Source organism: Mustela lutreola, chromosome X, assembly GCF_030435805.1.
Source record: "Mustela lutreola isolate mMusLut2 chromosome X, mMusLut2.pri, whole genome shotgun sequence".
Lineage (NCBI taxonomy): Eukaryota > Metazoa > Chordata > Mammalia > Carnivora > Mustelidae > Mustela > Mustela lutreola.
In genome coordinates this window covers 26407304-26422084 of record NC_081308.1, presented here as the reverse complement: position 1 = coordinate 26422084, position 14781 = coordinate 26407304, and the positions used below count along the sequence as shown (strand labels likewise).

At 39.6% G+C, this 14781-nt stretch overlaps 1 protein-coding gene across 6 annotated transcripts in view; it reads left to right on the top strand.

Moving 5' to 3' along the window:
• Window positions 1–14781, top strand: part of TAB3 (TGF-beta activated kinase 1 (MAP3K7) binding protein 3) — an 89885-nt gene that overhangs the window by 29162 nt on the left and 45942 nt on the right. For 4 of the 6 annotated variants that reach the window (XM_059156767.1, XM_059156768.1, XM_059156764.1 and 1 more), the window contains exons 2-4: window positions 4327–4429; window positions 10820–10896; window positions 11135–11249. In XM_059156767.1, coding sequence (XP_059012750.1) covers window positions 11217–11249 — 33 coding nt within the window. In that variant the 5' untranslated portion in view covers window positions 4327–4429; window positions 10820–10896; window positions 11135–11216. Of the gene's footprint in view, window positions 1–4326; window positions 4430–7150; window positions 7323–10819; window positions 10897–11134; window positions 11250–14781 lie in introns of all 6 variants that reach the window. The other 2 variants (XM_059156765.1, XM_059156766.1) reach the window with 2 other exon arrangements.

Sequence of the window (14781 nt, the reverse complement as noted above, 5' to 3'; positions counted from 1 at the left end):
GTTTCTACTACTTCATTATTAATGTGTAGAAATGCAACATATTTCTGTATATTAATTTTATATCCTGCAACTTACTGAGTTCATTGATCAGTTCTAATAATTTTTTGGTGGAAGCTTTAGGGTTTTTTCTATGTAGTATCACGTCAACTGCAAATAGGTTTACTTATTCTCTACAACTTTGTGCCCCCTTTTTTTTTCTTTTTCTTGTCTGACAGATCTATGTTGAGCAAAAGTGGTGAGCGTGGACATCCTTGTCTTCCTGATCTTAGAGGAAAAGTTCTCACTTTTTCATCATTGAGTATGCTGTTAGCTGTGGGTTTTTATATGTGTGTTTTATTGTGTTATGGTATGTTCACTCTCATCCTACTTTGTTGGGAGTTTTTATCGTGAGTGGTTGTGGTACTCTGTCAAGTGCTTTTTCTGCAACTGTTGAGATAATCATAAGGTTTTTTATCCTTTCTCTTGATTATTTGATGTCTCATTGATTTTTGAGTATTTTACCACCTTTGCATCCCTGGAATAAATCCTACTTGATCACAGTGAATGATTCTTTTAATGTAATAATGAATTGGTGTGCTCACATTTTGTTGAGGATTTTTCATTTCTTTTCATCAGGGATATTTCTCTGTAATTTTCTTTTATGCTAATATCTTCATCTGGTTTTGGTATCAGGGTTCTGCTGGTCTCATAGAATGATTAGGGAATTTTTTTTTCCTTTTTTTTGGAATACTTTGTTCAGGATAGGTATTAACTTTTTATTTATTTTTTTAAAAATATTTTTCTGGCAAAGAATTTTATTATTTTTTTAAGATTTTATTTATTTATTTGGCAGAGAGAGATTACAAGTAGGCAGAGAGGCAGTCAGAGAGAGGAGGAAGCAGGCTCCCTGCTGAGCAGAGAGCCCGATGTGGGGCTCCATCCCAGGACCCTGGTAACATGACCTGAGCCAAAGGCAGAGGCTTTAACCCACTGAGCCACCCAGGCACCCCGGTATTAACTCTTTAAATAATTGGTAGAATTCACCTGTGAAGCTATGTGGATCTAGACTTTCGCTTTTTGTAAGTTTCTTGATTACTGATTTGGTTTTATCTATTATAGTAATCATTCTGTTCAAATATTCTATTTCTTCCTGATTCAGTTTTAGAAAATTGTATGTTTCTAGGAATTTAGCCATCTCTTCTAGGTGTCCATTTTCATGCTGCATAATTTTTGGTAGTAGTCTTTCTCTCTCTCTTTTTTTTTTTTTAAGATTTTATTATTTATTTGACAGACAGAGATCACAAGTAGGCAGAGAGGCAGGCAGAGAGAGAGAAAGGAGGAGGCAGGCTCCCCGCTGAGCAGAGAGCCCGATGCAGGGCTCGATCCCAGGACCCTGAGATCATGACCTGAGCTGAAGGCAGCGGCTTAACCCACTGAGCCACCCAGGTGCCCCAGTCTTTCTCTCTTTTTTAAAGATTTTATTTATTTATTTGATAGAGATCACAAGTAGGCAGAGAGGCAGGCAGAGAGAGAGGCAGAGGCAGATGTAGGGTTCCCGCTCAGCCGAGATCCTGATGTGGGGCTCCATCCCAGGAACCTGGGATCATGATCTGGGCTGAAGGCAGAGGTTTTAGCTCACTGAGCCACCCAGGCGCCCCTTGGTAGTAGTCTGTTACAGTCCTTTGTGTTTTTGTGATGTCAGTTTGTTACTTCTCTTTCATTTCTGATTTATTTGAGCTCTCTTTTTTTATTGATGAATCTGGCTAATGGTTATCAATTTTATCTTTTAAGAACAAGCTCCTCATTTTATTGATCATTTTTTTATTGTAGTCTCTATGTCATTTATTTTTCCTGTAGTCTTTACTATTTCCTTCTTTCTACTAGTTTTGGGCCTTGTTTTTTCTAGCTTCCTTAGGAATAAGGTTAGATTGTTTATCTGACATTTTTCTCATTTCTTGAGGAAGGCCTGTATTGCTATAAATTTCCCTTGTAGAACTGTTTTTGCTGCATCCCAAAGATTTTGGACCAACATATTTTCATTTTCATATGTCTCTATGTATTTTTTGATTTCCCATTTGATTTCTTGGTTGACCCATTTTTTTAGTATCATGTTGTTTTAGCCTGCGTGTATTTGTGTTTTTCCGGAATTTTTTCTTGTAATTGATTTGTAGTTTCATACTGTTTTGGTTGGAAAAGATGGTTGATGTGTTTTCAGTTTTCATTGAGACTTGTTTTGTGGCCTTACATGATCTATTCTGGAGAATGTTCCATGTGCACTTGAAGAGAATGTGTATTCTGTTTTGGGATGGAATGTTCTGTGCATATCTGTTAGGTCTGTCTGGTCTAATGTGCTGCTTAAAGCCATTCTTTCCTTTTCATTTTCTGTCTGAATGATCTATCTGTGGATGTAAGTGGGGTGTTAAAGTTCACTACTATTATTACTGTCTTTTTCCCCCCTTTCTGTCTGTTAATAATTGGTTTACGAATTTTGGTTCTTCTATGCTGGGTGCATAGATATGTACAACTTTTATATCCTCTTACTGCATTGTTTCCTTTATTATTATGTATGGCTTTTGTCTCTTGCTACAATTTTCATTTTAAAGTCTATTTTGTCTGATATAGGTATTGCTACCCTGGCTCTTGTACATAGTAAGTTTTTGTTTGTTTGTTTTGTTTTGTTTTGTTTTTTTAAATAGGCTCCACACCCAGTGTGGAGCACAACACGGGGCCTGAAACCATGGCCTGAGATTAAGACCTGAGCTGAGCTGAAATGAGAAGGTCAGAGCCTTAACTGACTGAGCCACCCAATTTCCCGATATACTCTGGCTTTTTTTGTTTGTTTGTTTTCTCACTTGATTTGTATGATAAATGCTTTTCCATCCCTTCACTTTCAGTCCACATGTGTCTTTAGTTCTGAAGTGAGTGTCTTGTAGACTGCATATAGATGAATCCTGTTTTTTTAATTCATTGACCTGGTATCTGTTTTTTTGTTTTTTAAATAAGTAGGCCCCACACCCAGCATGAGGTTTGAACTCATGACCCTGAGATCAGGAGTTGCATGCTGTGCAGACTGAGCCATCCAGGTGCCCCTTACCTTGTATCTTTCTATTGGCGCTTTAGTCCATTTGCATTTAAAGTAATTATTGATAGGTATGTACTTATTTCTGCTTTCTTCTTTATGTATATTTATATATATTCACTGGCATTTATGATCAGGTATTTTTCTTTTTTCGTATTTTTGAGTGTTAGGTGATTGACTTTGTGAGTTGGGTTATGGGTTATGGTTAAAGACTCCCCAGTCTTTAGTGAGCAGTTGTAGTTCTTTTTTTTTCTTTTTTAATTTTATTTTGTAATTTTTAAAAAGATTTTATTTATTTACCTGACAAAGATCACAAGTAGGCAGAGAGGCAGGCAGAGATAGAGGGGGAAGCAGGCTCCCCACTGAACAGAGAGCCCGATGTGGGGCTCGATCCCAGGACTCTGAGATCATGACCTGAGCTGAAGGCAGAGACTTAATCCACTGAGCCACCCAGGGGTACCTCTTTTTTTTTTTTTTTTAAGATTTTATTTATTTATTTGACAGAGATAGCAAGTAGGCAGAGAGGCAGGCAGAGAGAGAGAGAGAGAGAGAGGGAGAAGCAGGCTCCCTGCCAAGCAGAGAACCAGATGTGGGGCTCGATCCCAGGACCCTGAGATCATGACCTGAGCTGAAGGCAGAGGCCCAACCCACTGAGCCACCCCTGCACCCTGAGCAGTTGTAATTCTATTGAGAAGGTATATCAGGTGACAAAGAACCATATACCCTCTTTGCTGTTGGGCTTTGCTGTAAGGGTGTGGTGCTCATTTGGGGTGTGGAAATCTGAAAAATTCCTTTACCAGAGAATAACTTAGACATGGTATGGAGTCATTTAAATTTTAAGACCTATGGCTCTTAAGGAACCTGAAACCCATTAAATTTTAATGGCTAGTATAAATGGGAAGCTACCAGGACCCCTGATGGTTTGCCAGGGCTGCAATTAAAGTTCTTCTTGCTAGCTTTCTGGGAAGACAAAACCTCAGAAAATCTTTGCCCTAATCCTAACCCTCTGCTGTTGATAGATCTCCCTTAGGTACTAAAAGCGACTTAGTGGGAAGGGGACCAAGGTGACTGATTTACTCAGGTGAACTTCCTGTTAGTGCTGATGGAACATCAACCTTATTTACTGAAATTTCAGGTAGTAAAGGTGTACAAACAAATGCTTTCTGTTTCATGACCTTGTATTTATTTGCTGTATAACTTGCTTATGCTCTTTTCTTTAAACCTTTCATAGTTGAAATCTTACCTGTTTGGTCTTTAATTTTTTTTAGGATAGTGTCTGCAGCCTTTTGTCAAGTTTTTCACCGTGAACTGTTGTGTGTCAAACTGGACAAGTTATCTTAGTTGAAGATTCATCATTTTGAAAAATTGGAGGTAAGGAGTTTATATCTATATCTATCTATATATATATATGTGTCTTTATTTCTGTAGTTATTAGAGCAAAAACCTTTTTTGAAATCTAATTTGTATTGCTCTTAGCATCGTTGTTTATCTTATCCCCTCACCCCCATCCTTTTTGTTGATTGAAGAGCAAAGATGAGAAAATAAAAGATGTCTAGGTAACTTCAGGTGTCCAGGCCCTAATTCAGGACCTTGAGGGAGGCGTGTGTACATTTCATCTTTTTTTTTTATTAGAAACCTCACCAGCCCCGACGGAAAGGGTAACTTAGAATTTGATTTTGAATTAAAGGGGCAAATCCCGCCCAGGTTCCAGACACCCAGTGATTGTGGCTGGAGCTGGGAAATTTTTGAAGCCCTGCCCTCAGGAGTAACTGAGAGTGGAATGTGTATATGCTGACCTTCCAATTCTCTGGTTTTTATTGTAATTTTTCTTAGAGGTCCATGTTCAGTAACCAAGTTGTATAGATGATAAATTTAGTATTAAAACAAATATGGGTATAATTTTTTAAATAGTATTGTAGTATCCTTTTTACTTTGAGCCATTGGTAGATCTGTTTCAAGACAGTATAATAATATCACCTTTGATTTCTATCGAGATAGTTTATTTTTCCACCTTACACAAACGTTCCCAACCTTTTCTTAAGAAAACGTTTTTATTTATTTATTTATTTATTTGACAGACAGAGATCACAAGTAGGCAGAGAGGCAGGCAGAGAGAGAGGAGAAAGCAGGCTCCCTACTGAGCAGAGAGCCTGATTCGGGACTCGATCCCAGGATCCTGGGATCATGACCTGAGCGGAAGGCAAAGGCTTTAACCCACTGAGCCACCCAGGTGCCCCATGTTCCCACTCTTTTAAAAACATCTGTTTCCTAGGATAGCTGGATGGCTCAGTCACTAAGCGTCTGCCTTCGGTGCAGGTCATGATCCCAGAGTTCTGGGATCGAGTCCTATATCGGGCTCCCTGCTGGGTGAGAAGCCTGCTTCTCCCTCTTCTACTCCCCCAGCTTGTGTTCCCTTTCTCACTGTCTTTCTCTGTCAAATAAATAATTAACACCTTTAAAGAAATAAATAAAACTGTTATATATATTAGATATATAATATACATATTATATATGCCCCAACCCCTGAGAAGCCAGCCTGCCTGAGGAGCTCTTCTGGCCTTTTGTTGGGGGGAAAAATGACCTTGAAACACCTTGATTTCCAATAAATATAAAATCCTGTATTTTGTCATTTTTACTAAATATATAATATGTATATTATATATATGTGTTATTTATTATTATTGTTATATATATACTGTTTCCTAGTATAATAACATGTGGGTGTGTGTGTGTTGTGAATTGAACACTGGACAAGATTTATGAGGCCTGTTTTATAAACTTTTTTAGCAAATTTTAAAATCCCTGTGGCCTTCAGTTACCTCCTTGTGTAAAACAAGGGGATTGTACTGAGTTGGACTTAGAATTTCTCAACCTTGGCACTATTGATATTTGGGACCAGATAATTCTTTCTTGCCAGGGCCTGTTCTGTGCCTGCAGGATGTTGAGCAGTGTCTTTGGCCTCTGCCTACCAAATGCCAGTAGCATCCCTCTCCAGTATGACAACTAAAATTGTCTCCAAACATTTCCAAATATGCCTTTTTGGGCAAAATCATCCCCAATTGGGAGCCACTTGGTTACATGATGTATAGAGTTCCTTCTAATGTTCTATTTCTGTTCTTATTTCAAAGAACCCTATTCTTTGCAACCCAGCTTAAATGTCATCTCTTCGATGAAGCTTTCATTCATACTCTTTTTCCTTGTCTTACTTTAATTGTTTCTGTATCTGAAAGCTTATTATAGTACTTAATCCCATTCTACTATAACTGCCAGTGTGTTTCTTTGAGGGGGCATGGGTCTTTTCTACCTCTAAGATGTGTGCTCAGATTTTGTTAAATGAATGAACAGTGGGTTTGGGAGGATTGTCAGATTTGTCATTGTTAAATAAATGATTATAAGTAGTACTTTGTTTATCTTTCATACCTTTCCAGTAGGAAATACCCATGGTTTGTGATCTTGAATTTCTGAGTTTAGGACACTGATTACTTAAAAAAAAAACTTTTTAGAAGGTAGGAACCTCTGGTAGTATGTGAGGGAGACACACAAAACACATTGAGGCTGCATTTGAGAAAGATACAGTCACAGAAAAATTCATAACATAAAGAGTTTTTTCGGCTTTTATGTCCAGATGTTCCTCAACTCCATTTGGTTAATTAGAAAGCTACCCATCTATTAAGATGAAAGTAAAATGGAAAGGTAGTAAATATTCTTTATTATTTAACCTATAATACCTCATTCTAAGTCAGTATTTCTTATAACAACCCACAGTAAAAAAACCAAACCAAAACAAACCCCTAAAAACACATTTACATCATTATTTAATACATATCTATACCTCAAATAAATTTTTTGAGTAACTGTTTATCATTACTATGTATAAAACACTCTGATGCTTTCTATGATACTTCTTTTCTTTTTCTAAAATGCTTGTCATCATCCAATAAATTTATTACACAATTCACTAATAGGCCACAACTTGCCATTTGAAAAACACTGTTCTAAGTAATCTCTTTAATAAAATGTAGAGATGATCTGCCTTTAGCATGTGTTACCCATCAATTGTCCTGTCTTTCTTTTTAAATAATGCCATTTAAGAATTGATCTAATAAAGGCCTTGGAGTGGGGAGGGACGGTCAGCCAAGAGAGCGGCACCCGGGTCCTGTGCTGAACCTGAGCCTGCCGGACGGGAGGCAGCCCAACCACAGCCTCGACCTTAGACCTGCCAGCATGGCTGGCTGGACCATATGGACTGAGACCCAGAGCTGGGGTAAGGATGACATCAAGAAAGGGATGGCAAGCATCAGGAAGGTCTAGAGATGGGAGAAGTCCTGAGTGACTGTGCGCGACATTTTCCTTCATATCTTCGAGTGGGTGCTAGTAGTGGACTCCAAGGAAGAAGAATGACAGAGGGCAGGTGGGGGTGTAGAGGAATCCTAAGGCCTAGGGTGGCAAGGTGGGGGCACCAGTCCCCAGGGGCGGGGTTGCCCTTTCATCCTGTTGGATTTCCGTGAGAACCATAATCAGTTTCCATTCGGAAGGCTCCCTGCAAAACGGCACTGATCCCAGCCCTGGGGGCATCTGCCAGCCCAGCTGCCCTTTGTCACCTCCCAGACTACCAAAAGGGGTTCCAGAGGGTGCTCGGCCCCCACGGCTGGTCTAAAGAGAGCCATCCCGGGAGCATTACTGCAGGCAGCATTGACGAACCCCAGTGCTGACCAAGGAGGATTCTGTTTCAGAACTGCTGGAGGCTGAGGCCTTTGGAGTTAACCCTACCTTTGAGCTAGTGCTGCCTGTCCCCAAGGCAGCCCAGGGCAACACAGAGCACTCAGGGTACCCTCTCCCCCTATTCAAGCACTACTGCCCAAATGCCCCGACCCCTGAGAAGCCAGCCTGCCTGAGGAGCTCTTCTGGCCTTTTGTTGGGGGGAAAAAATGACCTTGAAACACCTTGATTTCCAATAAATATAAAATCCTGTATTTTGTCATTTTTACTAAATATTTAGTGTGCACAAGGTACTGTTGGTTTTTGTTCTCAAGATTTACAGTGATAATACCTAGGGGACAATAAAAAGTTAAAAACCATTAGTTCAGGTGCTCATAGTGGTAATAAATGCACAGCTTTTTGGACATTTAGGAGGGGGAAAAAGCTGTGGTGATTTAGGTCACTGGAGGAAAGTTGACATGAATGTGGGGTGGATTTTGCATTGTCGTATGAGAGATTTGAAAAAGCTATTACATATGGTAGAACACAGCATTCGTGTAGGTGCCCAGAACTTTTGCTCATTTTGGGGGTAATGTTTAAGATAAAGTAATTAAGAAATTTAAAAATTTGGTAAAAATATGGTAAAGTGTGTGTGTGTATGTGTGTGTGTGTATACACAGTATAAAGTGTATATGAATATATACAACATAAACAGGGTGTGTTAACTCTCCTGTGGTTATAAAATGAGGTTCAGTCAGGAGACTTGTATCTCTCTGGTCCCTCTGATCTAAGGCATTATTTGCCCCCAAATGATAAAGTTAACACTGTAGTATTAGGGTTACTGGGATGAAGATATGGCAAACCCCCCCCCCCCCCCACTTTATCCACAGGGAATACGTTTGAAGACACCCAGTGGGTCCCCTAAACTGCAGATAGTACCAAAGCCTATATATACTATGGGTTTTTTTTTCCCCTGAAGATTTTATATATTTATTTGACATAGACAGTGAGAGAGGGAACACAAGCAGGGGGGAGGTGGAGAGGGAGAAGCAGGCTTCCCGCTGAGCAGGGAGCTAGCTCTACAGGAGGCTTGGTCCCACCACGGCTCGGATCATGATCTGAGCTGAAGGCAGTCTCTTAATGACTGAGCCACCCAGCTGCCCCTACTGTGGTTTTTTTTTTCCTGTATGTATATAGATACCTGTGATAAAGTTTGTATATTAGGGACAGAAAACGATTAATAATAATAAAATAGAACATTTATGACTGTATACCATAATGAAATTATGTGAATGTGGTGTCTCTCTTAAAATAGCTTATTTTTTTGTACTCACCCTTCTTATGAGATGATAAAATGCCTACGCGATGCACAGTGCGATGATGAATGGCGTAGGCACTGTGACGTAGTGTTAGGCCAGTCTTGACCTTCTGCTGATACGTTGGCAGGTGGGTCATCTGCTGCTGGACTGCAGTTGAGCATGGGCAACTGAAGTTGTAGGAGGCAAAACGACATGTAAGAGGGGACTCTTGTAGTTTCTGAGTCATGGTAAGAGAATGCTCATTTGTCAAAATAAGGCAGTAAGGCCACTGGCCCTTATATAAATTGCTCTTCATGGAACAGAAATGGGTTATATTATAGTCAGCATTTAAAAAAAGGCATTTATTCTTTTGGCCATGCAGTTTAAAGTTTCGTACATGCTTGCGGGGCCTGCACTTCATCCTTTCTTCTATAAATAGCTGAGGCCTCGGGATGTTACGTCACAACCACGTGTGCTGCAAAGCCTTAAGAAAACAAATGGTTATGTATTTCCCTCTTCGGACTGCCTTTGCCATATCCCATAGGCTTTGGACTGATGTATTTTCGTTCTCATTGGTTTTTCATTGGTTTCCATGAATTGTTGTTCTTTGGTTGACCCAGACATTCTTGGGCAGGATGGTCTTTAGCTTCCAAGTGTATGAATTTCTTCCAGACTTTTTCTTGTGGTTGAGTTCCAGTTTCAAAGCATTGTGGTCTGAGAATATGCAGGGAATAATCCTAATCCTTTGTTACTGGTTGAGCCCTGATTTTGTGACCCAAATGCCCATGGAGAAAGTTCCATGTGCTCTTGAGAAGAGTGAGTATTCTGGTGTTTTAGGGTGGAATGTGCTGTATATATCTATGAGGTCCATTTGGTCCAGTGTGTCATTCAAAGCCCTTTTTCTTTGTTGATCTTCTGCTTAGATGATCTGTCTATTGCTGAGAGTGAAGTCTATATATACAATGGAATCTTACTCAGCATCAGAAAGGATGAATATACCCAGGTTTTGTATCAACATGGACAGGACTAGAGGAGATTATGCTGAGTGAAATAAGTCAAGCAGAGAAAGTCAATTATATGGTTTCACTTATTTGTGGAACATAAGGAATAGCGTGGAGGACATTAGGAGAAGGAAGGGAAAAAGGAAGAGAGGGAAATTGGAGGGGGAGACAAACCATGAGAGACTATGGACTCTGGGAAACAAACTGAGGGTTTCGGAGGGGAGGGGGCAAGGGGATGGGTGAGCCTGGTGGTGGGTATTAAGGAGGGCACGGATTGCATGGAGCACTGGGTGTTAAACACAGAAAGTGCATCATGGAACACTGCATCAAAAACTAATGATATACTATGGTGAATAACATAACAGTAATACAAAAAAATAAATTTCCTGAATGAATGACGATCTAATCTGGCTCAGGAAAAAAAAAAAAAAGTTATTTAAAAGTAAAACCTGCTTATTATACTTTAAAAAAAAACAGTGGGTTATTTCTTAATTTTTCTTTGTTGCTGCTCTCTCCTTGGGATAATGTAGAATTTAATTACTGTAGAAAATATTTGTGACCTAAAAGAAAGGAAGATGGTTCAGCTTGTGATGCTACTTGGGAAAGAGCCACCTGCCCTCAAAGTGCGGTCTAGCATTCTGTGTGCTATTACTTAAAAGCTCCAGAAATCTGAGTTTTTGTCAGGTTTCCATACTGAGTTAGGAAAACTCAGCAAAAAGATTAAAAAAAAAGATAATTAACTCCTCATTTTGTCACATTTCTAGACTACTGAAAAGAAGGTGCTTTTAGAGCCGAAGATGTGAATAAGACTTCTGTGCTGGAGATTCTAGATCATCTTGAGGTAATTTTTAAAAAATTAGATCAATTGTTTTGTACAGATTTAATTTTATAGAAAAATTGAGAGGATGATACAGAGTTCCCATATGTCCAGCACTCAATTTTTTTATTATTAATAGATGACCTTGACATGGTATATTTGTTACAGTTAATTAATCAATATTGAAACACTTTTATTAACTAAAGTCCATAGTTCACTCACTTTTCCTTACTTTTTAACTAATGTACTTTTTCTCTTTCAGGATCCCATTGGGATAATGTTTAGTTGTCATGTCTTCTTAGGCTCCTCTTGCTGTGACAATTTCTTGGATTTTCATTGGTTTGATGACATTGTCAGCTGTGAGGAGAACTGATCAGGTATTTTGTAGAATGTCCCTCAACTGGGATTTGTCCCATGTTTTTTCATTGTTAGACTTGTGTTCTGTGTTTTGGGGAGGAAGACCAGAGAGGTAAAGTGCCATTCCTGTAGTCTTGTCACATCATGTCAAGAGTACGTACTGTCAACATGATTTATCACTGTTAATGTTGGTTTGGTCACCTGGCTGAGGTTTATGTCCACTTTCTCCCTTCTCCACTCAAGTGTTAGTTTTTTAAAAATCTTCTTTTGTAGTGTGTTGTTTTGGAATAAAGGCACTGTGTAGTTGCCACTTAAGTAGTGGGAAGTTATACTCCAGCTCCTTTAGGGTGTTCTACATAAATTATTGGGAATTCTTCTGCATGAAAGATTGTTTATTCTCCCCCATTTCCTTATTTACTTAGTCATTTCTTTGTATTATTATGGGTTCATGGATAATTATTTTATACTTTGGGTCATAATCCATTACTGCTTTATTGTGTTACTTAAATTTTTCTAGCCTTGGCCATTGATGAGCTCTTTTGGTTAGCCCGTGTGTTACTTTAGCATGCCTCCATTGTTGTGGGGTGGGATTCCTTTTGAGCACTTCCGTACTTTTGAGCATTGTAAGATATTCCAGACTTGTCCTGTGTATCCCTTGTTTTAGTTCTAGAATCAGCCATTTCTTCTCCACAATGCCCTGGTTCCTTTTATTAGAGAGTGCTAATGGTATTAGAAATCAAGATCTGAGTGCTAGGTAGGGTCATTGCTACTTTGGGGTGGTGGTATTTCTAGGCTCTGTTAGCTGAAATCCCAGGTATACACTATCTGAGTATTTATGCATGTCTATAAATGTTCCTCTGTATCTTATTTTTATATACCTATATCAATATTAAGCTAAACATGAGTTTTTACTTATGTCTCCAATGTAATCCATTAAGGCATGGATCATTCTAGCCTCCTCCGTTTGTTTATCTGTATGTAACCTCTCCCAATAGTGAAAAACCTGCCTGTCACTGTTCACCATCCATGTACTTAATTGTTCACTCCTACTTCCATGGGAAACACTTTATCAGCTACAGTACAGTGCTTATGTATATTTCCTTTTGCCTTTACTTTAGTCTTACAGATGCCACTCATTTCCAAAGTTATGTAGGTCAACAACTCCCCCCCCCCCTCGCCTCAACCCTCTGGGATGACATTGTGTCATACGTTTGTAATACAGTTAGATTACATCGTATGGTGTCTATTCCTTCCTGGGATCCCCTGACTTACTAAATGGTCTTAAATTTGCATACTTTAAGGTTCATTCTTGGGGCGCTGGGGTGGCTCAGTTGATTAAGCGTCTGACTCTTGATTTCGGTTCAGGTCATGATCTCAGGGTGGTGAAATTGAGCCCTGCATCAGACTCCGGGCTGGGTGTGGAGCCTTCTTAAGATTCTCTCTCTCCCTCTCCCTTGCTCCTCCCTTCCTCATAAAGAAAAAGGGTTCACTCTTTGTGTTAAAAGTTCTATGGGTTTTGACAAGTACATGATGTCACGTATTTACTATTAGAGTATTATACAGAATAATATCACCACCCTTAAAATTGCCGATGCTCCATCTGTGAACCTGCCCCACAAACCCCTGGCAACCACATCTTTTTGTTGTCTCTCTAATTTTGCTTTTTCCAGAATGTTCTTGAGATATTTTTAGAGTCACTTTATAAAGGAAACCTTTGATTTTTCTAACCTAGATACTATTTTTTCCTGCCACCAACTCAGTATTCCTAAATGAACAAAATACTTCTAATAAGAATCAATACTTTCCCATTTCTTTTTTCGTATGCCACTCTGTAAGGTTGTTTTGCTTTATTTTTTAATATCCTATTTCTTTGGAGCACATGGGTGGTTCATTCAATGGAGGATGTGGCTCCTGATCTTGGGGTCATGAGTTTGAGCCCCCTGTTGGGCATAGAGCTGAATTAAAAACTAATAATTGGGCCACTTGGGTGGCTCAGTTGGTTGGACATCCGGCTCTTGATTTCGGCTCGGGTTGTGATCTCCTAGTTCATGGGATCGAGCCCCAGATCAGGCTCCCCGCTGGGCTAGGAGTCTGCTTCAGGATTCTCTCTGTCTGCCCCTCCCCCTGCTGGCTTGAGCTCCTACCCTCCCCCCTTTCTTTCTCTCCAATAAATAATTTAAAAAAATAAGTAAAAAACCCAAATAATAATATCCTGGGTTTTTTTGTTACCATACTCAGAATGGGAGATGATCCCAAGTACCTTTATTTTTATTTTTTGTTGGGGAGGTCAGTGGGGGGCGGCAGGAGTGGCACATATGATGGGTTCTGTAGAGGTGGCAGTGTGCAAGCAGATACTCACTTGGGAGTGTGAGAATGGGTGCTCATTTTAAATTTAAACTGAATATGGGGGTACCTAGGTGGGTCAGTCGGTTAAGTGTCTGCCTTAGGCTCAGGTTGTGATCCTGGACTCCTGGGTTTGAGCCCCTCATTGGGCTCTCTGCTCAGCAGGGAGCCTGCTTCTCTCTCTGCCCCTCTCCTCTGCTCATGGTCTTTCTCTCTTTTTCTCTGAAGTAAATGAATAAAATCTTTTTAAGATTTTGTGTATTTATTTGACAGAGAGAGACACAGTGAGAGAGGGAATACAAGCAGAGGGAGAAGGAGAAGAGAGAGGGAGAAGCAGGCTTTGTGCTGAGCAGGGAGCCAGATGTGGGGCTCCATCCCAGGACACGGGGATCATGACCTGAGCCAAAGGCAGACACTTAATGACTGAGCCATGCAGGAATCCCAAATGAATAAAATCTAAAAAAAAAAAAAAAAAGTGAATATGCTTCTATTTGTTTCTGGGGGACTGTATTTATGATGAAAATGCTTTTTGAGTCTTTTAAAAAATTTTTTTAAAAATTTTTTATTTTTATTTATTTGACAGAGAGAGATCACAAGTAGGCAGAGAGGCAGGCAGAGAGAGAGGAGGAAGCAGGCTCCCTGCTGAGCAGAGAGCCCCATGTGGGGCTCAATCCCAGGACCCTGAGATGATGACCTGAGCCGAAGGCAGAGGCTTAACCCACTGAGCCACCCAGGCGCCCTGCTTTTTGAGTCTTTTAATATAAGTATTATATTGATCTGTAGTGTATCTCCAGAATCCTGTGGGATGATTATCTTAGAAATCATTTGGAAGGCTTATTTAGGGGAAATAACAAGTATTGAATTCTTATCCCTTCCTTGTTATTTAGTTGCACCTTTACATATATGCATGAAAAGTCTTGAAATTAGAACCCTTACCTGTACCACTAATAAAAGGTCATTTGTTATGCTCCACTACTGCCCACTTCTTATTGTTGTTTACCTCAAAGAATTTACTATCCAGTACAAAAACCCCTTCTGTTTTATAATCAGGTTTTGATTGAAACTGTCTTTAAGAGTTTTTGACATCATCAGAGCCTTACCATGTAGCCAGATAAGTTTGTTTCCTAGATTTGCTGCTTGTTGACTGTGTGACTACAGGGAACTTATTTACCCTCTCTGAGCCTCACATTTCCTCATTGGTAAAATGTG